General features: G+C 39.2%; 1 protein-coding gene across 2 annotated transcripts in view; it reads right to left on the bottom strand.

Annotated features, from left to right (window-relative positions):
- The window catches only part of ush1c (Usher syndrome 1C), a 62471-nt gene extending 36315 nt beyond the window's left edge, over nucleotides 1-26156 (bottom strand). For both annotated transcript variants that reach the window (XM_060910027.1, XM_060910034.1), the window contains exons 1-4: nucleotides 26074-26156; nucleotides 17687-17754; nucleotides 8170-8313; nucleotides 382-520 (exon numbers count right to left, since the gene is read on the bottom strand). In XM_060910027.1, the coding sequence (XP_060766010.1) occupies nucleotides 382-520; nucleotides 8170-8313; nucleotides 17687-17754; nucleotides 26074-26109 (387 nt within the window). In that variant the 5' untranslated portion in view covers nucleotides 26110-26156. The remainder of the gene's footprint in view (nucleotides 1-381; nucleotides 521-8169; nucleotides 8314-17686; nucleotides 17755-26073) is intronic.
- Nucleotides 26157-26357: the final 201 nt, after the last annotated feature.

Here is a 26357-nt window from a genome sequence, read left to right as displayed (position 1 = left end):
CCTCCGGGTGCTCCGGTTTCCCCCACAGTCCAAAGACATGCAGGTTAGGTTAACTGGTGACTCTAAATTGACCGTAGGTGTGAATGTGAGTGTGAATGGTTGTTTGTCTCTGTGTCAGCCCTGTGATGACCTGGCGACTTGTCCAGGGTGTACCCTGGACAAGATCAGCTTGCCTGCGACCCTGTACAGGATAATGGATGGATGGATTCACAGTGCGGGTTTTTTACTCCACCTAGTGGTGTGAGTGTGTCCGAACATCAATACAGTGTCTTCTGCCTTTGTTCTTGCTTCGTATCATGTTACTATTGATTAAATGCAGGGTCTACAAAGACCTATGTGGTTTACTCATTCTCTCTCTCTCTCTCTCTCTCTCTCTCTCACCTGCAGGCCCACATTTCCAGCCTGTCCATCCTTTACAATCTGCGAGATGAATAGTCCACATCCAAACTCGAGGCCACCTCGTACACTCAGCCCCAAGCCTTCAGGGTGAGTGCGGTCCAAACGCACTTCCTTCAGCTTCCTGCATACACATGATCAGAGCCATTTCTTTAAAGTGTGCGCTCTAAAAAGCAATTTGCACTGGATCTCTATGAAATAAGGAAGTATTGACCCCATTTACACCTGGCCATTTTATGAGTCTTGTATCTGAATTTGATCTTGATAAGATTACACTTTACAAGGTAATTACACTTACATTTCCATTTGGCCAGACTGAAACCTGATATGATCTATGTCTTTGTTAAGTATGGTTGCTTAATCAACTTATTACATTTGTACACTTCCACTGGAGCATGTGCATCTAATGGGAGGGCTTTTCATTGTCAAATGTGGCTTGGAGAGGCAAACACATTCACAAATTTATACCATGGCTAAAATGTGTCTCAAACCATCTCCTGAAGTAGTTTGTGCAATAGGATTTAAATGTTTCAAATGCGTTTTGGATGCATTTAAAGTTTAATTTTTATGTGGATAATCTCCATTCAGATATAATCCTGATATGTAAGACCCATGAATTGACCCAGGAAGTGTAAATGTGGTCTTTGGGACATACAGTGGTGCTTGAAAGTTTGTGAACCCTTTAGAATTTTCTATATTTCTGCATAAATATGACCTAAAACATCATCAGATTTTCACACAAGTCCTAAAAGTAGATAAAGAGAACCAAGTTAAACAAATGAGACAAAAATATTATACTTGGTCATTTATTTATTGAGGAAAATGATCCAATATGACATATCCGTGAGTGGCAAAAGTATGTGAACCTCGAGGATTAGCAGTTAATTTGAAGGTGATATTAGAGTCAGGTGTTTTCAATCAATGGGATGACAATCAGGTGTGAGTGGGCACCTCGTTTTATTTAAAGAACAGGGATCGATCAAAGTCTGATCTTCACAACACATGTTTGTGGAAGTGTATCATGGCACAAACAAAGGAGATTTCTGAGGACCTCAGAAAAAGCGTTGATGCTCATCAGGCTGGAAAAGGTTGCAAAACCATCTCTAAAGAGTTTGGACTCCACCAATCCACAGTCAGACAGATTGTGTACAAATGGAGGAAATTCAAGACCATTGTTACCCTCCCTAGGAGTGGTCGACCAGCAAAGATCACTCCAAGAGCAAGGCGTGTAATAGTCGGCGAGGTCTCAAAGGACCCCAGGGTAACTTCTAAGCAACTGAAGGCCTCTCTCACATTGGCTAATGTTAATGTTCATGAGTCCACCGTCAGGAGAACACTGAACAACAATGGTGTGCATGGCAGGGTTGCAAGGAGAAAGCCACTGGTCTCCAAAAAGAACATTGCTGCTCATCTGCAGTTTGCTAAAGATCACGTGGACAAGCCAGAAGGTTATTGGAAAAATGTTTTGTGGACGGATGAGACCAAAATAGAACTTTTTGGTTTAAATGAGAAGCGTTATACAACCCCGATTCCAAAAAAGTTGGGACAAAGTACAAATTATAAATAAAAACGGAATGCAATGATGTGGAAGTTTCAAAAGTCCATATTTTATTCAGAATAGAACATAGATGACATATCAAATGTTTAAACTGAGAAAATGTATCATTTAAAGAGAAAAATTAGGTGATTTTAAATTTCATGACAACAACACATCTCAAAAAAGTTGGGACAAGGCCATGTTTCCCACTGTGAGACATCCCCTTTTCTCTTTACAACAGTCTGTAAACGTCTGGGGACTGAGGAGACAAGTTGCTCAAGTTTAGGGATAGGAATGTTAACCCATTCTTGTCTAATGTAGGATTCTAGTTGCTCAACTGTCTTAGGTCTTTTTTGTCGTATCTTCCGTTTTATGATGCGCCAAATGTTTTCTATGGGTGAAAGATCTGGACTGCAGGCTGGCCAGTTCAGTACCCGGACCCTTCTTCTACGCAGCCATGATGCTGTAATTGATGCAGTATGTGGTTTGGCATTGTCATGTTGGAAAATGCAAGGTCTTCCCTGAAAGAGACGTCATCTGGATGGGAGCATATGTTGCTCTAGAACCTGGATATACCTTTCAGCATTGATGGTGTCTTTCCAGATGTGTAAGCTGCCCATGCCACACGCACTAATGCAACCCCATACCATCAGAGATGCAGGCTTCTGAACTGAGTGCTGATAACAACTCGGGTTGTCCTTCTCCTCTTTAGTCCGAATGACACGGCGTCCCTGATTTCCATAAAGAACTTCAAATTTTGACTTGTCTGACCACAGAACAGTTTTCCACTTTGCCACAGTCCATTTTAAATGAGCCTTGGCCCAGAGAAGACGTGTGCGCTTCTGGATTGTGTTTAGATACGGCTTCTTCTTTGAACTATAGAGTTTTAGATGGCAACGGCGGATGGCACGGTGAATTGTGTTCACAGATAATGTTCTCTGGAAATATTCCTGAGCCCATTTTGTGATTTCCAATACAGAAGCATGCCTGTATGTGATGCAGTGCCGTCTAAGGGCCCGAAGATCACGGGCACCCAGTATGGTTTTCCGGCCTTGACCGTTACGCACAGAGATTCTTCCAGATTCTCTGAATCTTTTGATGATATTATGCACTGTAGATGATGATATGTTCAAACTCTTTGCAATTTTACACTGTCAAACTCCTTTCTGATATTGCTCCACTATTTGTCGGCGCAGAATTAGGGGGATTGGTGATCCTCTTCCCATCTTTACTTCTGAGAGCCGCTGCCACTCCAAGATGCTCTTTTTATACCCAGTCATGTTAATGACCTATTGCCAATTGACCTAATGAGTTGCAATTTGGTCCTCCAGCTGTTCCTTTTTTGTACCTTTAACTTTTCCAGCCTCTTATTGCCCCTGTCCCAACTTTTTTGAGATGTGTTGCTGTCATGAAATTTCAAATGAGCCAATATTTGGCATGAAATTTCAAAATGTCTCACTTTCGACATTTGATATGTTGTCTATGTTCTATTGTGAATACAATATCAGTTTTTGAGATTTGTAAATTATTGCATTCCATTTTTATTTACAATTTGTACTTTGTCCCAACTTTTTTGGAATCGGGGTTGTATTTGGAGAAAGGAAAACACTGCATTCCAGCATAAGAACCTTATCCCATCTGTGAAACATGGTGGTGGTGATATCATGGTTTGGGCCTGTTTTGCTGCATCTGGGCCAGGACGGCTTGCCATCATTGATGGAACAATGACTTCTGAATTATACCAGCGAATTCTAAAGGAAAATGTCAGGACATCTGTCCATGAACTGAATCTCAAGAGAAGGTGGGTCATGCAGCAAGACAACGACCCCAAGCACACAAGTCGTTCTACCAAAGAATGGTTAAAGAAGAATAAAGTTAATGTTTTGGAATGGCCAAGTCAAAGTCCTGACCTTAATCCAATTGAAATGTTGTGGAAGGACCTGAAGCGAGCAGTTCACCAACATCCCAGCAAATCAACCAACATCCCAGAGTTGAAACTGTTCTGAACGGAGGAATGGGCTAAAATTCCTCCAAGCCGGTGTGCAGGACTGATCAACAGTTACCAGAAACGTTTAGTTGCAGTTATTGCTGCACAAGATACCAGATACTACACCAGATACTGAAAGCAAAGGGTCACATACTTTTGCCACTCACAGATATGTAATATTGGATAATTTTCCTCAATAAATAAATGACCAAGTATAATATTTTTGTCTCATTTGTTTAACTTGGTTCTCTTTATCTACTTTTAGGACTTGTGTTGAAAATCTGATGATGTTTTAGGTCATATTTATGCAGAAATAGAGACAATTCTAAAGGGTTCACAAACCTTCAAGCACCACTGTATATCATCACAGAGTCAGTTTAGATCCTGACCATCAATTATATGTTCCAAAAATGATGTAACCACTGGTGCACCAGTGTATAGACGGTCTATTATTTATATTTTAGTAAGTTTTAAACTGTCTCAGCAGACATAAACATATTTAAAAAATAGGTACCCTATGGGTACATGTGGCTACTGCTTATAAATACAATTGTTTTCTGATACCATGTCCATACAGTAAATACAGCATATATACAAGTTATCAGTTATACCAAGCTGTGATCAGCATCAGGGCTTGTAGTATTTTGGTTACCAATTTTGTTGACTGTGTTTTGTTCAAAATACAGTGCTGTGAACTATATCCATTTTCAAAATAGTAAGAAAGCACTTGTTCATGAATTGTCTTAGAAGCATTATTTAGTACTAATGAGCACATTTTGTTTCACAAGTGTAGTGTAAAGACTCTAAAATAAAAAATAAAATTCAAAAATTTAAGCGAATAGCAGAAGTTTGATATCGGCTTCTCAATATATCTGCCAAAAAGCTCAAAAAAAAAAAAAAAAACACTTACCGTACAAAACCTTTCATTTGAACTTTCAGAAGGACCAAACAAAAGCTGTGATAATCAAAAGGTAAATTTTCTTAAAATAAACACCACTTACCTGATATCGAATCAGTAGCCTTGGAGAACCACAAGGTGAATTTCATTTATCTTTTTACCTGCGATTATCTTCCGATACTACAAAGTTATAACGAGGTTTCTCTTATTTCATTTTTGGTTCTGATTGGTTCCGAAGCTTATCAAGAAATGGAATGGGTAATTGAACTTGATCAGGATAAGTGCTGATTGGTTACGAAGTTTCGCTGTTGTTACACTCATTCTTACAACACGATGACAAAGTGGCTACTGCCTCGCTTTGCCTCTATGAGGCAGTAGCCACAAAAATGAATGTGTGAACAATGAGATCAAACTGTAACTCATTCTCCAGCTGGCTGTTGATGATCTCAACTATTCATAGTGTAGCAACATTGAAAAATAAATGTTATTTAAGCTGTGTCAGTCAGACCAGATTAAAATAAATGAGTTTTTTTATTTACTTTTGTTTACTATTATTAGCAAAATTGTACTGTACTAATTCATGTTAAAGAAAAATGTAAGTTAGTGTATGATTTTAAATACATTATATGGCCAAAAGTATGTAGCCACCTGACCATCACACCCTTATGTGGTTCTTTCTCAAACTGTTGCCACAAAGTTGGAAGCGCACAATTGTATAGAATGTCCTCGTATGCTATAGCATTACAGTTTCCCTTCACTGGAACTATGAGGCCCAAATCTGCCCTAGCATGACAATGTCCTTGTGCAGAAAGCAAGGTTGAAGAAGATATGGTTTGCCAAGTTTGGAGTGGAAGAATTCAAGTGTCCTGCACAGAGCTCTGACCTCAACCCCATTGAACATATTTTGGGATGAACTAGAACACTGACTGCACACCAGGCCTCCTCACCCAATATCAGTGCTTGAGCTCATGAATGCTCTTGTGGCTGAATTCAAACATATCCCGACAGCCACATTCCAAAACCTAGTGGAAGGCCTTCCCAGAGGAGTAGAGATTATTACAACAACAAAGAGGGGACTAATCTGGAACGGGATGTTCTAAAAGCAGATGTAGGTGTGATGGGCATGTGGTCATACAGTGGTGCTTGAAAGTTTGTGAACCCTTTAGAATTTTCTATATATTTCTGCATAAATATGACCTAAAACATCATCAGATTTTCAACACAAGTCCTAAAAGTAGATAAAGAGAACCCAGTTAAACAAATGAGACAAAAATATTATACTTGGTCATTTATTTATTGAGGAAAATTATCCAATATTACATATCTGTGAGTGGCAAAAGTATGTGAACCTTTGCTTTCAGTATCTGGTGTGACCCCCTTGTGCAGCAATAACTGCAACTCAACGCTTCCGGTAACTGTTGATCAGTCCTGCACACCGGCTTGGAGGAATTTTAGCCCATTCCTCCGTAAAGAACAGCTTCAACTCTGGGATGCTGGTGGGTTTCCTCACATGAACTACTCGCTTCAGGTCCTTCCACAACATTTTGATTGGATTAAGGTCAGGACCTTGACTTGGCCATTCCAAAACATTAACTTTATTCTTCTTTAACCATTCTTTGGTAGAGCGACTTGTGTGCTTAGGGTCGTTGTCTTGCTGCATGACCCACCTTCTCTTGAGATTCAGTTCATGGACAGATGTCCTGACATTTTCCTTTAGAATTCGCTGGTATCATTCAGAATTCATTGTTCCATCAATGATGGAAAGCTGTCCTGGCCCAGATGTAGCAAAACAGGCCCAAACCATGATACTACCACCACCATGTTTCACAGATGGGATAAGGCTCTTATGTTGGAATGCAGTGTTTTCCTTTCTCCAAACATAATACTTCTCATTTAAACCAAAAAGTTCTATTTTGGTCTCATCCGGCCACAAAACATTTTTCCAATAGCCTTCTGGCTTGTCCACGTGATCTTTAGCAAACTGCAGATGAGCAGCAATGTTCTTTTTGGAGAGCAGTGGCTTTCTCCTTGCAACCCTGACATGCACACCATTGTCGTTCAGTGTTCTCCTGATGGTGGACTCATGAACATTAACACTACCCAATGTGAGAGAGGCCTTCAGTTGCTTAGAAGTTACCCTGGAGTCCTTTGTGACCTCGCCGACTATTACACGCCTTGCTCTTGGAGTGATCTTTGTTGGTCGACCACTCCTGGGGAGGGTAACAATGGTCTTGAATTTCCTCCATTTGTACACAATCTGTCTGACTGTGGATTGGTGGAGTCCAAACTCTTTAGAGATGGTTTTGTAACCTTTTTCAGCCTGATGAGCGTCAACAACGCTTTTTCTGAGATCCTCAGAAATATCCTTTGTTCGTACCATGATACACTTCCAAACGTGTTGTGAAGATCAGACTTTGATAGATCCCTGTTCTTTAAATAAAACAGGGTGCCCACTCACACCTGATTGTCATCCCATTGATTGAAAACTCCTGACTCTAATTTCACCTTCAAATTAACTGCTAATCCTAGAGGTTCACATACTTTTGCCACTCACAGATATGTAATATTGGATAATTTTCCTCAATAAATAAATGACCAAGTATAATATTTTTGTCTCATTTGTTTAACTGGGTTCTCTTTATCTACTTTTAGGACTTGTGTGAAAATCTGATGATGTTTTAGGTTATATTTATGCAGAAATATAGAAAATTCTAAAGGGTTCACAAACTCTCAAGCACTACTGTATATTTTGGACATATAGTGTATTCTTTAAAAATTCAATCTAGTTGATTAATTGATGCAAATTTTAAAACAATACTTTCTTTTTTTGTTTTTTCACAAATCTCCACTGTTGACCAGGAATAAGAGTCATATGTATGTAATAAATTATATAACCAGGCTTTCTAATGAATAAATGCATGTACTCTCATTGCTAATAATAATAATAATAATAATAGCAATAATAATAATAATAATAATAATAATAATAATAATGTATTGCCTGTCAGTGTGCTTCCTGTTCGTACATTTTTGTACCAAAACATTTTTGCCTTAAACATTATCTTGAATTTCAGTCACAAATCACCAGGTCTCAGAGCTTAGACTGCAGATTTCAGATAATTGGATTCACTACAGCTGAGAACTGCCAGGTTCTGCTCTATTAGAGCTATGTGTCACACTGGATTACACTCCTGGGGTTTATAACCAGCGTTCTTGTGACATGGTTCACTGCACCAGAGAGATAGTCGTTATATTACCCTGGCACAAGGACAGAGTGGATCGCCCCTCCCTCGCTCTCTCTTTGTTAGCATTTCATTTGTCCATAATTACTTATTTATGCCATCTTCTCACCTGGATCGCTTTGGTGTAAGGTTGTCATACTCCACCTGGTGTTTGAGAGGGATAAGAGGACGGATGGCCTCAAACAGGGGTAGGCGGTTCGGTTCATTAATCACCAGCTTCAAGTCCCCCACCAGAATAGGCAGCTCCATAGACCTAATTAAAAAGCAGAGGGATTAAGATTGTTCCATGTCATCTGAGTAAACAACATTGTTTACATGATAAAAATTAAAGGAAAAATCAGCATTCTTAATGGACTCATATGCAGATGGGTTTATGGTTATTTAGCACAAGTTCTAAAGTCTCTTAGCAGAACTCCAAGTTCTTTAGCACAAGATCCAATAACACTTGAGCTTTATTATGAATACTTACTGATCATGTTTAAAGATGTTTGATGGATTTTTTAATGAAAGTTGCCGAGATTCCGATAGAAAATGAGCGACTGTATTTCCCCACTTGCCATGTTTGATGTAGCCCATATGTTAGTCACCAATCCTCCCTCCAAATTATTTAACACAGCACGTACCCTGACACAGTACACTGCTACAGCCAACTTCCAGGTTTGTGTTGTCTTTATTAAAGTGCTCAACTTAAATTATATCATATTTATTTTTTACAATTTGCTAATTTGATAAAGAATGAAAAGTCAAGCGAAATTTACAAAATGTAATTTCTTCTTGCTTCGCAACTGCCGTATTATAAATAATTGATATATTAATTTTGGTTGTTTTATAATTCCTGAACATTTATACTGCGCTTTTATTTAATTGCCATTCGTTCTAGGATACTTTAGTGGAAGTTTCTTTCATCTGTTTGCATATCACAACTGTTGGTTACTTCTTAGTTGGCAAAACACATGTTGTCAAGCAGGGCAAGAGACATAATCCCCCGGTTAATTAATTCGGCAAACGCGTAATTATTGACAGTCAGTTGAATTTGGGATACAATCAGAAGTGACTGAAGTTATCTTTGAAGGTGCCCACAATTCAAAGTTTGTTATGGCTTAACTACAAATATTCAGAGACACCAAAGAATCAAATTTTCAGTCTACGTTTCAGGGATCAACAGCTGATCCTTAACATGCACAGCAGCAGAAATTCTGGCTTCCGGTCCCTAAGCAATCATAATAAACCCCTTCCTATATCACGATGAGTTTTTTTTTTTTTTCGATTATTGTGACCATAATCCAGAGTTGTGCTAAAGAACAGAGTTGTGCTAAAAGACTTTTGCACTAAATAACCGGATACCTGCAGATGTTGTTTAGAAGCATAATGAAATTTAGTACCCTTCAACCATATTGTCTCCCATAGTCATAGATGTAAAAACAGGAAACTATCGTTGTGTCAGGCCATTATTAAAAAATGTTCTGTTTCCGGTCCACCGGCCGGGTGAGTGCCGTTTGTGCGGTTGAATTTTTTTTTTTTTACGCCGTTTTTTCGACATTTTTTTCGGGTTCGTAAATCTAAAATCAAACTTGACATTTACGCATTCCCAGGGCTTTCCACTAAGGCTCATACTAGCCAGCCATGACAAATAAGTAGCCAGCTGGGGGGAGTAAACACAAAATAAACTCCTGTGCACGCAGCTCCCAGGATTAAATATATTTTCCACAGACCATTTATTTATTCACTTTACTCAAATACAGAGTAAAATGGCAGTAAATCTTCTTTCTTTTCTTGCGTATTGCATCATGAGGCGTTCTTGGCTTGTAAATCTCTTATTTTCGGTGCATGACACATTCACGAAACTGAGCATGCTATGAATTAACAACGACAACGGTCTGCAGTGGGGCTACACAATTAAACACTCAGCGAACATTTCTCCATGTGTATGAAAATACACTCCAACCACCAGAGGTGGAAAGAGTACTAAAATATTATACTCAAGTAGAAGTACTGTTACTCTGATGAAATTTTACTTAAGTACAAGTAAAGTTACCAGACAAAAAATCTACTCAAGTAAAAGTAAAAAGTAGATCATTTAAAATGTACTTTGAGTAAAAGTAAAACGTTACTTTTAACAATGGGTGTTTTCTGCCTCCATTGTGTTGTGCAAAAATGAAAAAGAAGAGGAAACAAGGATATATGTACATCTCAACCCAGATGTTTTATTTAAAGGAAGTGTATCGAATTGAATGCTTAGGATAATGCTGCATTAAAACTGAGACAAACAAAAAAGGTCAATACACACAGTCATGTCGTTTACATCGCCCTGACCACACACAAAGCATTGTACACGAAATATGAAAGTGAAATGTTGCACCGAAATCTCGTAACTTGCCTGTGTGCACTGTGTGTTATTGAACAATTCAATTCAAACATTATTTGTTTTGCTTAGTATTCCTTTCTGGCCTGTTGGATGTAGAATGGTAGGAGGACTGATCACGTCAGGCTGGCGAGCTAACTTGCTTGCATGATTAGCCAACCGAATAACAGACTAGTTACCGTTATGTTACAGTACCAACAGGTTGCTACTTCAACATTAGCAATGCCATCCACTATTTTTGGAATATAACCAGCCTATTGTCGGTTTTACTATGGAAAGGAAACATTATGATCAGGGGCGCAGATACGTTTTTTGAACTGGGGGGGGGCAAAAAAATGGGGGGGACAAAAAAATGGGGGGGACCAAGCTGCCAGCAAACCAACCCCAACCCTGATATGCCTGTCAAACTTGTTGTGGGTAACCATAGCAACCAAGCTCGAGCTCTCAACCTGTGCAGTCTGCGCAGCTCAACCAACCGAATATCAGTCTTTGTTTTGTTTTATGCAAGTTGTTGCAACTATGTATACACTGCTGTGCACCTCAATAAACCGAATGGTAATTAGTCTTTTGATTTTTCCGTGAGGTTTGCCTTATGCAAAGAAAGACAGCATAGATGTTTTTTCCTCCCTATAAGTGGGGGGGACCGAACGAGGTGAATTTAAATCTGGGTGGGACGAATCCCACCCGTCCCACCCTCTATCTGCGCCCGTGATTATGATGCCAATAACAATACTTACCTCAACATGCTTGCGCAGATTAGATGTCGAATTTTTGTATGCCGCAATGGTTGTCTTCTTGGGCATACATAATCTGCATTGCATAATGAAACTGTCACCCCTTTTCTCTACGAAGCTGAAGTGATCATGTATGTAGGGCCAGGGGTGCACTTCATTAATGGAAGAAATTGCATTTTCTGCAGGGTCGTCCACCACAGGTTCCTCGGTCTCCTCCATGTCCGCAGGGGCGCTTTATCAACACCCGTGGCCCAGGGGCTAGGCCCCTCATAGGCTACCTGTCAACCCTACCCTTACCGTTGGCCAGGAAAACACTCTTATTTTATTTGCAATACGTGTCAAGCATTTACAGTGTAAGCGCGTAATTAGCCTAGAAGCCTACGATAGGTTACGTTTGGCTCAGTGTAGCTGCACAAGGCCCACGCTCACATCGCTCAACACATCCGACCACAGAGGGAGAGAAGAACACGCACATTATCATTACAGAGCTGGTTGTGATTATTACCACGGACAGGACAGTGATACTGCGTAACTTTCACGCAGGGGCATGGCCAGAGATAACCACACAAGCACGCGTGCGCTAATGTAGACCTATGTGTTGTAAACATAAAACACACACACCTACAGACAAGCCCTTTTAAAAAATAAAATACATAAAAATAGCTCGGCGGCATGAAAACAAACATTCACTGCAAGACAAGGTGCCCTAGAATCGCCATCAGTTTTTAATATCTATATGGACTTTGTTGTCAGGATTGCACAGCATGAGATATCAAAACTGTACCCAGATACAGGCTTCAAGTTCAGATATTGCATTCCAAATGAGGTATCCACAAGAGAAATGCGTACGAAAACACGAGCATCAGGAGAGGGTTGCATAACAGAGATTCTATATGCAGATGATCAGGCCATACTCGCTGGATCCATCAAGGAGCTTCAGAATATTCTTCAGTTGTATGATAAGACCTACACCCGCTTTGGTTTACAAATATCATATGTCAAAACAGAAACAATGGCTTTTAACGTCAATGAGGATATCAAATGTAAACCAAGTATCATTTCCCTTGGCGACACTAATATTAAAAACGTCCGCACCTTTAAATATCTTGGTTATAATGTCAGCAACTGTGATGAATCCTCACACTTCCTGCATGCTAGGATAAGTGCTGCATTCATGAAATGGAATGAACTGAAACACATTCTAACTGACCACCAAATACTACTAAAAACCCATATAAAGTTCCTAGTGGCATGCGTTCGATCTCGCCTCCTGTACAGCACACAGGCATGGCAACTATCATCCAGTGAAATTCACAAAATTGAGGTAGTGTGGCACGGCTTCCTAAGGAAAATGATTAAAGGTGGATATAAACAAAAGAATGCCCCTGACCAAAAGAACACTACAAATGAAGATATAGACTGGAGCTACAAGATGTCCAATGCTGACCTCCGGAAACTGACAGGAACCCAGGATATAAAACTATCCTGCTACATACAACAACTAAAATATATTGCTCACGTTTGCTGGATGGGCAATAACCAAGTGCAAAAGCAGCTCCTGTTTGACAAAAATGGTTACAAATGGACGAAATGGGAAAATCTGCTGGGCATAGACACCCAACAGATAAGACGTATGATGATGGACAAATCAAACTTTGAGCAACTGCTGCAACTGCTACAGCAGAAGCACCCCTAGAGAGTTTAAATTTTGACAGGGGAACATGATGATGATGATGAAGGTACTTGGCTCGGCGGCCACATGAAACGTAAACATCATGGACAGCGGCCAAACTCATAACTCTACAGACTGAAATACACGAAACCAAATCCTACTAGGGTCTATTTTACCGATCTATGTTCAAGCATCATGCAAGTCTTCCTTCTCCTTGAATAAGACCTGCATTCAACTGCCTTTTTGACATGACTGCATCGAAATACCACTTGCAACAATATTTCACGCACTCCATCAAGAAAAAAATTAAACATGATGAACACGGGCATACTGTTTTGAGCATATGATTTTTTAAAAAGAAACTAGCTACATCAAAGTCCTTCAATAAACCCATCCTTTAGCGCAAATGAGCTTAACCTACAGTGGTGCTTGAAAGTTTGTGAACCCTTTAGAATTTTCTATATTTCTGCAGAAATATGACCTAAAACATCATCAGATTTTCACACAAGTCCTAAAAGTAGATAAAGAGAACCCAGTTAAACAAATGAGACAAAAATATTATACTTGGTCATTTATTTATTGAGGAAAATTATCCAATATTACATATCTGTAAGTGGCAAAAGTATGTGAACCTCTAGGATTAGCAGTTAATTTGAAGGTGAAATTAGAGTCAGGTGTTTTCAATCAATGGGATGACAATCAGGTGTGAGTGGGCACCCTGTTTTATTTAAAGAACAGGGATCTATCAAAGTCTGATCTTCACAACGCATGTTTATGGAAGTGTATCATGGCACGAACAAAGGAGATTTCTGAGGACCTCAGAAAAAGCGTTGTTGATGCTCATCAGGCTGGAAAAGGTTACAAAACCATCTCTAAAGAGTTTGGACTCCACCAATCCACAGTCAGACAGACTGTGTACAAATGGAGGAAATTCAAGACCATTGTTACTCTCCCCAGGAGTGGTCGATCAACAAAGATCACTCCAAGAGCAAGGCGTGTAATAGTCGGCGAGGTCACAAAGGACCCCAGGGTAACTTCTAAGCAACTGAAGGCCTCTCTCACATTGGCTAATGTTAATGTTCATGAGTTCACCATCAGGAGAACACTGAACAACAGTGGTATGCATGTCAGGGTTTCAAGGAGAAAGCCACTGCTCTCCAAAAAGAACATTGCTGCTTGTCTGCAGTTTGCTAAAGATCATGTGGACAAGCCAGAAGGCTATTGGAAAAATGCTTTGGGGACGGATGAGACCAAAATAGAACTTTTTGGTTTCAATGAGAAGCGTTATGTTTGGAGAAAGGAAAACACTGCATTCCAGCATAAGAACCTTATCCCATCTGTGAAACATGGTGGTGGTAGTATCATGGTTTGGGCCTGTTTTGCTACATCTGGGCCAGGATGGCTTGCCATCATTGATGGAACAATGAATTCTGAATTATACCAGCGAATTCTAAAGGAAACTGTCAGGACATCTGTCCATGAACTGAATCTCAAGAGAAGGTGGGTCATGCAGCAAGACAACGACCCTAAGCACACAAGTCGTTCTACCAAAGAATGGTTAAAGAAGAATAAAGTTAATGTTTTGGAATGGCCAAGCCAAAGTCCTGACCTTAATCCAATCGAAATGTTGTGGAAGGACCTGAAGTGAGCAGTTCATGTGAGGAAACCCACCAACATCCCAGAGTTGAAGCTGTTCTGTATGGAGGAATGGGCTAAAATTCCTCCAAGCCGGTGTGCAGGACTGATCAACAGTTACCGTAAACGTTTAGTTGCAGTTATTGCTGCACAACGGGGTCACACCAGATACTGAAAGCAAAGGTTCATATACTTTTGCCACTCACAGATATGTAATATTGGATCATTTTCCTCAGAAAATAAATGACCAAGTATAATATTTTTGTCTCATTTGTTTAACTGGGTTCTCTTTATCTACTTTTAGGACTCGTGTGAAAATCTGATGATGTTTTAGGTCATATTTATGCAGAAATATAGAAAATTCTAAAGGGTTCACAAACTTTCAAGCACCACTGTAGTTCAAAGCATGATGCTAGCAGTAGCTGCATAAGGCAAAATCATGTGGGCCTTTCGTCAACAACAAGCCACGGCGGGCAAACATTAATAATCAAGCGTCCTTACCTTAAAACGTTGTCTTGACCACAGAACTTCTCAAGTATTTCACTTAAATCCACACGGGTTAACAACACACCCAACACAGCTAGCGAGAAATGTGGATCTGCGCTAGCTTTGTATTGCTATTCCCCTCAGTATGCTTACTCTGTCTGCTGCCCGAACTGTGACAATTATAGGCTACAATCTTTTCATCAATTTCTTCAGTAGATGCCGTTTTAGACATTTTATTATCCCCATCGAAATATGCTATTATACTAACAGGATTATAACTCAAATCACACGACACGTATTCAAATCACAACTGATTTATTTTACTGTTGGACAGATCATAGCATATCTAGCCTAGCTGCACATAGCCTAGCTGCTGGTAGGCTGATAACTGATAAGTAGCTGATATTCTGAACAGATTGGTGATCCTTACCTTAAAAAGTCTGTGACTTTAGGCAACGATTCTATCATTACCTGCATCTCTCTCTTTTTTTCCTTTTATGCGCCCCGCTAACATGTGAACGCTTCATCTTTCAAAGCCTCTAAATTTGTGTCTCAGTAGTCTGCAGTCTTTGGCGCGCTTTCGTGCGTGACGTTACATTTTGTTACATTTTATTCTGGTCCAGTTGTGGGTGTTCGTTTCGCGAACCACATCCACCATGTCTCTTACAGCAGGCTACTGTGTGCTCATTTATTTCTAACCTTATTTCTATCTGTACATTAATGTAGGCCCACGATTCCGACAGTTTATTATTTTATTAATATTACAAGGCCCCTGATTGGCTGTGGCCCAGGGGCTTGAGCCCCCCTTAAAGCGCCGGTGCATGTCCACCATCGTCTGTGTGAGACTCACGCGCGCGACAACTGTCCTTCCCGTGATTCATTTCCAGAACGCATTTCCCCTTCTCCATTTTAGCCTTTTTTAATTTATTTATTTATTTATTTTTTACTCAGTAACGGTTGTGATGTAAAATGTACCGAAGTACACTACTTAAAAGAAAACATACTTAAGTAAAAGTACACTCTTTAAAAATTACTTGAAAAAGTATAAGTACACAAAAAAGCTACTCAAGTACAGTAACGCGAGTAATGTAATTCGTTACTTTCCACCTCTGCCAACCACTCAGTTTGGTTTCATTTACAACCAACGGTGTCTTTTGATGCCAGCACGTAATTGAACGAGAGAAGACTGGTTTACCGGAGACAAAATAAGCGTTATCTCTGCTTCTGTTCCCTCCAACGGCCCCGACACACTACTGCCTCCGCTGAGTGCGCGCGCACTCTGAACTGAATCAGTTCTGCGCATGTGCCGTGCAGCACAAAAAATGGCAGCCACCATGAAGGAGGGAGAGCCGGAGTTTTCAAACATTTGCTTAAGTGTGAAATCGCAAAATGGTATTCTAGCGAACAACAAAATAGTAAAGATTCAGAAAAACAAATCATTCAGTGATCATTCTAATAGTGTAATTTCATCCGAACTAGGCCTAACGGTCGATTTAGAACTACAAAAAGTCCGTGTGTCGGACATTTTAAGTACCTTTGTAAAAGTTTTACAAATGTTGCAGTAAGCATTTAAAATGCTAACTTAAAGTTTTTGTACAAGTTTTAGTTGATTAAACTGTCATTTTATTAAATGTGTCTGCTTTTGTAATAAAAAAAGTACTGAAAGAAAAAGCAAACACAGCATTGCGATTTCTTATCCATCCATATATATATATATATATATATATATATATATATATATATATATATATATATATATATATATATATATTTTATAAAACAAAAAAATCCCTCCCTCCCGACTGAAATTTTTTTTGCTCACCCGGTGGACAGGAAACGGATTTTTTTTTAAGGATGGCCTCACTACTGGTTTTTAGCCTTTATTACTGATGATCTCAGAAATATGACTGTACACTGTTAATGTTATATATAACATATTTGTCTTGATTTTTCCAACACAAATGAATTATGGCATGAAGTAAGATGGGTTAATAATGAATTTCCAAATATTTAATTGGCTGCAGCTCTTAGTTTTCTCATATGACCATTAAAAATAACGCTTTTTGTATTTAGTGTTCTGCCCTGGTCTATTAAACTTTGATGACCAGTATTTCACTCCTGACTCAAATATCAGCAGCAAAGGGGCTTTTGTGAATGGCTACACGTGACCGGGTGGAGATTGGAAACTATCAGATCTCCATCCAATAGGATAATCTTCAGCCGCTGGTCCAATAGTACAACCACACAAAGATCAAGTGGAAAAATCTATTTAGTGCTTATTGTTCAGATAAAAAGAAACCCAATATATAATTCAACTGCATGTGACGCTGTTTGCTTTTCCAAATTAATTCATGAAAGTTTGTAGAACAATCACGAAGAAGAAAGAGTTTTCAATGAAAATGTAAAATACTGTTCTGTATTATATTATGTTGTACAGAATTAAAAAAAAACTTATTTTTCCTTAAATTTGAAAATGAACATAAGAATACAAACAAGCAAAGAAATGACTATCATGTCAAAGGCTGTTCAGAGGTTTGAAGCTAGTGTGTTTTACAGGTGGCAGACCTGGACCATACAGAAATAAAAGAATGAAATGTTTGAACCCTTCTCAAAAGTTTCATAACTGCATTTTTGTTAAAGCATGTCATTCTTCTATGTATAATGAATGACAGAAAAAAACAAAGATAGAAAACCAGCCAATCAATAATACACACTACTAGATCAAGCTGAAACTTACTTATGATACATGCGAAGAACATCATACAGGTAATCCTTTTCTGCCTCATTATCAATCAGCAACTCAACCTGCAAAATAACAAACACATAAAATCACTAGATATCCCTGGGCTAATCAGGCTTACTGCTAATCATACTCACCTTGTGGCGACTGAACTGCTGTAGAAAGATTTTAAGAAAACGTTTAGGCCAATCAATGATACCACACATCTCTCTCAGAGAGACACAAGAGCAAAGAGAAAGGTTTTTGCCGTTGGATGTGGGAGGTGTGGTTCAGTGACCTGGGGGAAATAATGTGACACATGCTATTGTTCTTGGTCAGGTGGAAATAGTTGGGTGCTGATCTGCTCCACTAGACCTGCTCATACCCCTGCACTCCAAGTTCTCACACTGAGCGGCTCATTTTACATGAATGTGCAAAGAATGGCCAAAGCTGCATCACAGCAAACGTTTACATGAGACATAATATCACAGAACTTATGTCCATATTAACATATTATCGCACTTTCTCTTGTATGTGTCAAATGCTGGATAATTGTTTTTTGGTAAAGGGGTCAAATACAAGATGTACCATTTTTGCCCCTTAAAGGAGAACCAAAGGCAATTTTTTTATGATCAAAATTCTATTTCTCATTTTATTAAATATAGGAATGCATTTCTGATAGCTATTTTGTCACTGCTATAGAAAGTTATGAGTGTTTGAAATATGCTATGTAATATATCAGTCCATATTTCAAAACAATGACCATAAACGAGATTCGTTGAGACCTGTGCGAGACATCGTAGGACGGAAGTAAAACGTACAGCGGAAATCAAAGTGACCAACATCTGCCAACGTTGTCAAAAGATGCGCGCGCCCTCTTTCGAATGCTGATGTAATCAAGCCGGAAGTTTTGTTTGCTTTGATAGCAATCAGGAGAGTTTGAAAAAAGTAGGCAGTAATCATCATTTAAACTCGTTTTTGTGCAATACTTCATTTGGAAAACAGTTTTCAAAATGGGGGCGCTGACACTTCACGTCTCAAAGTCTCGCACAAGTCTCGTGAGGATTGCGCAAATAAGTGACGCCTGCCGTGGACCAAACGAACTAAATTCAACATGGCTAAAAACCGAATAGGCCAATAAGTATAATATTTAATTGCAAATAGATGCCAATGCGAGTCACGATATAAGGTTGCTAAAACCGAAAACTTAATTGAATAACACCTTAATTAAGAAATAAAGCAAGTTTAAAAATGACTTCAGTTCTCCTTTAAGGCTGTTCATTTTACAGAATATATTTCTATGCACACATATTATATAGTATATTGTATAAATGACTAGCATTCCATTCAGGCTGCCTTCCTGTCTAACACCCTGCATTCCCAGGACAGGCTCTGGATTCACCACAACCCTGACCAGGATAAAGCACTTAATTAATTAACTGATTGATTGATTGATTGATATATGGTATATTTCCACACTTACATCTTCTTTCATCGTGTAAAGGAAAGGGGTTTAAAGCAGTGTTTCTCAACCACTGGGCCGCAAAATTTTTTTTCAAGTTGAAGCTAATTTTTTACTTGTAGTAGGGTACAACTGCTGGGTTGCATCTGATGTCACATCCACCTCATTAAGCTACAGTCACACTACAGCTCGCGATGCTTTGCGATGGGTTATCGAGGAAAATGAGGAATTTTGATGGTGATGCATGGCAATATGCACGTGAGCTAAAAGTTGTGGTCACACAGTAGGTGAACACTTGACTGTCATGCCTTTGCGCACTTGAGCCTGGCGCAGCTCGAGGGGCTGCGTGCATTCACGGAGCGCGTTGTGCGCGCGCTTGGGACCCAGTCATTATGGGAAACACCTGACGCTGATTTAAGCGCAATCAGCATGCGCAGATATGGAAGCTGTTTCATAGAGGCTTTGCAAAGCATTATCACGTTTGTTTCTAGCCATGTTTAAAACGCTATTTAAATACTCTGCTTTATGATTCTGCTTTCTGTTTTGCTTTTATAAATATCATGCCTGCGAATAAACATTCTTCCTGCACTCAGATCCGTCTATCTTGTAGTGTCCTGATCCCCAGATTTTTAACCCAGCTACATATAAAAAGTTGTTCTCCTCCATGCTCTTCCAGGTTTTCAACTGTGTCTGTGCAGAATGATGTCTGCAGCACCAGGTAGTTTGAGATGTCGGGGAACTCAACGGATGGATAATTTTCCAACTCACAGAAAAAAAATCCTTCTTTGTTAGCGTGTAAGGATCCATCCCACTGAGTGGTTTCTATATCCACTTCTTTTGAGTGTACTTCTTGGTTTTAATAACTTGCTTTTTTGCTGTACGCAAACATGGCAATAATTTCTTGTGCTAATCGCCCAGACTCTGATTTTGGATCATTAATCCCTTTTGACTGAGAATGCCCTGCGTGCATGGTTTAATGTTGGCTTCTGGAACATCCATACAGTTTTAAATACAATACCTACAATTAAAAAACAGTTTGTTTTTATTGCATTTATTTAATTCCTGGACTCCCATCTGTAACAGGGAGTGATGTTGCATCCCATTAATACACTTTACAATGTATTATTAGATTCTAATAGAATAGAGGAGCCAAAATAATTGGGGATCTTTTTTAATGGGCCCCGACTCGTTATAAGTATGAATAGGTGGGCCTCAAAGCAGGAAAGGTTGAGAACCCCTGGTTTAAAGAACAGAAACGACATATTTGGTAAGAAATAAACTATTAAATTTATTTCTAAACTACCATTTGTAAAATTGTAATGATTAAATCTATACTACTAAAGGCTGTCTGTCTCTCTGTTTGTTCACCTGTGCAAATCAACGTGGCTGGATGCACATACTCCATACTTTGCACATGGATTGGTGACACCCCAGAGGGGCCCAAGACAACATTTTCAATTTTCCAAAATATGGAATTAGTGCTAATCCAACACACTATTCATTTCCCATAGGCTACATGCTCATGCTAACACACTGCGTGCAGCCTCGGCAGGGAATCCCCTCACTGATTCGCCTGACAGTTTCGAGTGTACAGGATCTCGAAGAGCACCATTCAGAGGAAATCAGGTTCACGGACAATAACTGCTAGTGTCAAACTAAAGGGTGGCACGGTGGTTAGCACTGCTGTCTCACAGCAGGCTTGTAGTACTCGAGTCCAGGACTCGGACTTGAGTCCGACTTGTGCCCAAATTTAAGGACTCAGGACTTGATTTGAGCACTGATGACTCAGACTTGGACTCGTGCATTAATTGCATTTGGGCTTCTAAATTGGAGACGAGGACCTGGGTTTTTTTCTTTATTTTTTGTAACGTACCATAATAATCTGACATAAGATATTTATATCTACATTAATTCTTATACTAATTTCATGCAAGAGAATGCACATTCACCTGTTTATACATCATGTTAAGGAACAAACTAACGTTAATGGCACTAAAATGCCTGGAGAGAAGCCCCTAGGATTGTCCGCTTTGCTTCTACAGACTTCTCGTGCAGTGGGAAAAAATGCAATGCTATGTGTTCCATATGTACCGTAGAAGAACTATTGAGGAGACAATGGAGACAACCTCGAACTTGAATTGTCATTTGGCAAGACTCCACCCAGAGAAGAAAGTGACATGCTATGTTCATTGCCCTGTTGATAGCGGGGCTTGCTGAGCGATGAACAAGCTTTTTATTTGTAGCCTATTAACTAAAATGGGGCAGTCAAACAGTAACGTTAGTCCAACACAGAAGCAGAGACGTTTTCACATAAAGGCAGCAACAGCCACCGTCACATGGTGTGGTTGGAGTCTTGTTCTCAGACTCGACTCGTATCAATAGTGGACTTGACTCAAAATTTTCTTTAATGATTTGGACTCGACTCGGACTTGAACACTGAGGACTCGAGACTGGACTCGGACTCGAAGTTTAGTGACTCCACTACAACACTGCCTTACAGTAAGATGGTTCTGGGTTTGACATTTGTGGCCAACTGGGGCCTTTCTGTATGGAGGTTGCATGTTCTCCCCGTGCCTGCATGGGTTTCCTCTTGATACTCCAGTTTCCTCCCACAATCCAAAGACATAATGGCTATTCTAAATTGTGGTGTGAATGACTGTTCATCTCTGTGTTAGCTGGCGACCTGCCCAGGGTGTACCCTACCTCTTGCCCAAAGTCAGCTGAGATTGGCTCCAGCTTCCTCTGTGACTCTGACATATAAATAAAGGACGGACTTCAAAGTAAATATTAATGTCATGTTAAGAACATAACTAATAACATAATGTTTTGGAAATGATAGTCTTTGACCCATAATGTACAACTGAAGAGTTTGTAGGTCCTATGCAAAATGTCTTTGACATCAAACACAGTACCAGTCAAAAGTTTGGACACACCAAGTCATTCATAGGTTTTTCTGTATTTGGACTATTTTCTACATTGTAGAACAATACTGAAGACATCAAAACTATGAAATAACAGATGGAATGTAAGTCCATATACAGTTAGGTCCATAAATATTTGGACAGGGACAACATTTTTCTAATTTTGGTTCTGTACCTAACCACAATGAATTTTGAACAAAACAATTCAGATGTAGTTGAAGTTCAGACTTTCAGCTTTAATTCAGTGGGTTGAACAAAACGATTGCATAAAAATGTGAGGAACTAAAGCATTTTTAAACACAATCCCTTCATTTCAGGGGCTCAAAAGTAATTGGACAAATTAAATAATTGTAAATAAAATGTTCATTTCTAATACTTGGTTAAAAACCCTTTGTTGGCAATGACTGCCTGAAGTCTTGAATTCATGGACATCACCAGACGCTGCGTTTCCTCCTTTTTAATGCTCTGCCAGGCCTTTACTGCAACGGTTTTCAATTGCTGTCTGTTTGTGGGCCTTTCTGTCTGAAGTTTAGTCTTTAACAAGTGAAATGCATGCTCAATTGGGTTGAGATCAGGTGACTGACTTGGCCATTCAAGAATATTCCACTTCTTTGCTTTTATAAACTCCTGGGTTGCTTTGGCTTTATATTTTGGGTCATTGTCCATCTGTATTATGAAACACCGACCAATCAGTTTGGCTGCATTTGGCTGGACACAGTATGTCTCTGAATACCTGAGAATTCATCCGGCTGCTTCTGTCCTGTGTCACATCATCAATAAACACTAGTGACCCAGTGCCACTGGCAGCCATGCATGCCCAAGCCATCACACTGCCTCCACTGTGTTTTACAGATGATGTGGTATGCTTTGGATCATGAGCTGTACCATGCCTTCGCCATACTTTTTTCTTTCCATCATTCTGGTAGAGGTTGATCTTGGTTTCATATGTCCAAAGAATGTTCTTCCAGAACTGTGCTAGCTTTTTTAGATGTTTTTTAGCAAAGTCCAATCTAGCCTTTTTATTCTTGAGGCTTATGAGTGGCTTGCACCGTGCAGTGAACCCTCTGTATTTACTTTCATACAGTCTTCTCTTTCTGGTAGACTTGGATATTGATATGCCTACCTCCTGGAGAGTGTTGTTCACTTGGTTGGCTGTTGTGAAGGGGTTTCTCTTCACCATGGAAATTATTCTGTGATCATCCACCACTGTTGTCTTCTGTGGGCGTCCAGGTCTTATTGCATTGATGAGTTTACCAGTGCTTTCTTTCTTTCTCAGGATGTACCAAACTGTAGATTTTGCCACTCCTAATATTGTAGCAATTTCTCGGATGGGTTTTTTCTGTTTTCGCAGCTTAAGGATGGCTTGTTTCACCTGCATGGAGAGCTCCTTTGACCGCATGTTTTCTTCACAGCAAAATCTTCCAAGTGCAAGCACCACACCTCAAATCAACTCCAGGCCTTTTATCTGCTTAATTGAGAATGACATAACGAAGGAATTGCCCACACCTGCCCATGAAATAGCCTTTGAGTCAACTGTCCAATTACTTTTGGTCCCTTTAAAAACAGGGTGGCACATGTTAAGGAGCTGAAACTCCTAAACCCTTCATCCAATTTTAATGTGGATACCCTCAAATGAAAGCTGAAAGTCTGGACTTTATGTCCATGTCCATTATATAACTATAACCTGAATATGTTTCAGTAAACAGGTAAAAAAAAATTGTGTCAGTGTCCAAATATATATGGACCTAACTGTATGTGGTAAACAAAAAGTGTTATAAGCATGTTGCATATTTTAGATTCTTCAAAAGTAGCCATCATTTCCCTTGACGCTTTGCACACTATTGGCATTATCTTAACCAGCTTCATGAGGTCGTCACCTGGAATGCCTTTCAATTAACCGGTGCCTCGTCAAAAGTTAATTAGTGGAGTTTCTTGCCTCTTTAAAGTGTCTGAGATCAAACAGTAAACAGTAGATAATAAAAATACAGTAAATAGCCCTATTCGACAACTATAGTAATCCATATTATATCAAGAACTGCTCAGCTAAGTAAAGAGAAATGACATCCATCATTACTTTAAGACATGATGTGTCTTTTAATGAATAAAAATAAAGAAAAAAAGCACACTGAATTAGAAGGTGTATCCAAACTGTTGGCTGGTACTGTATATCCTTTTCTACAAAACAGACAAACCTGACACTGTTATTTAACTATTAGAAATAGAAAACAACAGAATAGAATAGGTTGTACATGATAAGATCTGATTTGGGTGGAGAGGATAGATGGTGTCATAAATATGTATTATATAATCCCCACGTGTCCTTACGCCTGGACTTTGACACCATAAACTAATAAAACTGAAATTTCAAGCATGAATCACTTTTGCACTAGTGTCCTAAATGTCCTTCGATAAAATACTGTCAGGGTATAACCAATGATGAATTCACAACAGCTGACAAAATGGAGGATGTGCATGCAGACATTAAACTACGACACAAGGATTTTACTGCCGGTCCCAGGCCTACTCAGAGAGAGGAATGGTGAAAAAGAAAATGAAGCAATCCTGTTCGCCTGGCTGGCCTTGTGTGACAATCGATCTATGCAGAAGGCTGAAGAAGTGGCCTTTCCATCCCTCCCTCCCTCCCTCCCTCCCTCCCTCTCTCTCACAGCAGATGGGACATGCTAGATCATTGCACATACAGTGGTGCTTGAAAGTTTGTGAACCCTTTAGAATTTTCTACACTCTTAAAACGAATGTGTTGGAAATCAACACATCTTTTTTGCAAGTTTAATTTCAACAAGAGTTGTGTTATATTTCAGAAATGTTTAACACCAAAATTGCACAAATAACAAATAATGTGTTAAAATGAATAAAAGTTCTGTTGTCCCAATCTGGACATAGAGATGTGTTAAAAAACAACGCAAGTTGTGTTATTTTCAACACATGTGTTTTAAGAGTGTATATATTTCTGCATAAAAATATGACCTAAATCAACATCAGATTTTCACACAAGTCCTAAAAGTAGATAAAGAGAACCCAGTTAAACAAATGAGACAAAAATATTACACTTGGTCATTTATTTATTGAGGGAAAATGATCCAATATTACATATCTGTGAGTGGCAAAAGTATGTGAACCTCTAGGATGAGCAGTTAATTTGAAGGTGAAATTAGAGTCAGGTGTTTTCAATCAATGTGATGACAATCAGGTGTGAGTGGGCACCCTGTTTTATTTAAAGAACAGGGATCTATCAAAGTCTACTTTTGCCACTCACAGATATGTAATATTGGATCATTTTCCTCAATAAATAAATGACCAAGTATAATATTTTTTGTCTCATTTGTTTAACTGGGTTCTCTTTATCTACTTTTAGGACTTGTGTGAAAATCTGATGATGTTCATATTTATGCAGAAGTATAAAAAATTCTAAAGGGTTCACAAACTTTCAAGCACCACTGTAGCTCACGATGGAAACTAAATAATAATAAAGCCTGTCCATATGCCCTCTGTTATAGAAAGTATAACTACATGCTCAGTTTTCTATTAAACAAATGAGTTTTAAATGGTTGTCTTGAATAGATAGAAACCACAGGACCTAAATTTTATAGATCACGTGACCTGCTTCTTGGCAATAATTTCTGTACATGTAGTGTTTCATAGAGCAAACATTTTTAAAAGACAGTATTTTGCATGCGGCTGTGTAAATGCTTGTAATCCAGCTAAAACCTACAGAAAACAAATGCAAACCAGAAGTGAGTGATAATGTTCAGGTAAAGGTGTGCACAGGTAACTCAGTTCAAACAGGGCATGGCAAAGCAATGAAATGCCTTCAATGTAAAGATATCTGAACATGATTTTGTTGTGTACTGTGAGACAAACTAATTTCAACTCCGTTTTGAACATTTGATAGCTTATATCAGGTGTCTTCCGCCATTTTTAAAGGACCACTGCACTCATATCTAAACATGACACTCATATCTGTGGGGATCAAACTGAGAGAAGAAAATGTATCACTCACTTACCTTATGGCGAAATTCTCGAGCTACTTTCCTCTCCATGTTAAAAAGCCTTTGTCGTTTCCCCTGTGTGTGTGTTCAGTTTTTCACTTGATGGCCAGAGGGCGCTTTCTCTTGCACTTTACACTCCTGCTGGGTTTCAATTCCTGAATGTTATGGGGCATCCAAGGGACAAGCTAATGTTCCTGTTCTCTCTAATAGCTGCAATAAACTCTCTCTCTCATAAAACTCAGCTTGTCATTCTACCTGAAAGCATAAACTGTTCAGTCCTGAAGACTTTCACATGCTGG

This window comes from Neoarius graeffei, chromosome 2, assembly GCF_027579695.1.
Source record: "Neoarius graeffei isolate fNeoGra1 chromosome 2, fNeoGra1.pri, whole genome shotgun sequence".
Taxonomy (NCBI): domain Eukaryota; kingdom Metazoa; phylum Chordata; class Actinopteri; order Siluriformes; family Ariidae; genus Neoarius; species Neoarius graeffei.
This window is presented reverse-complemented; position numbering and strand designations above follow the sequence as displayed.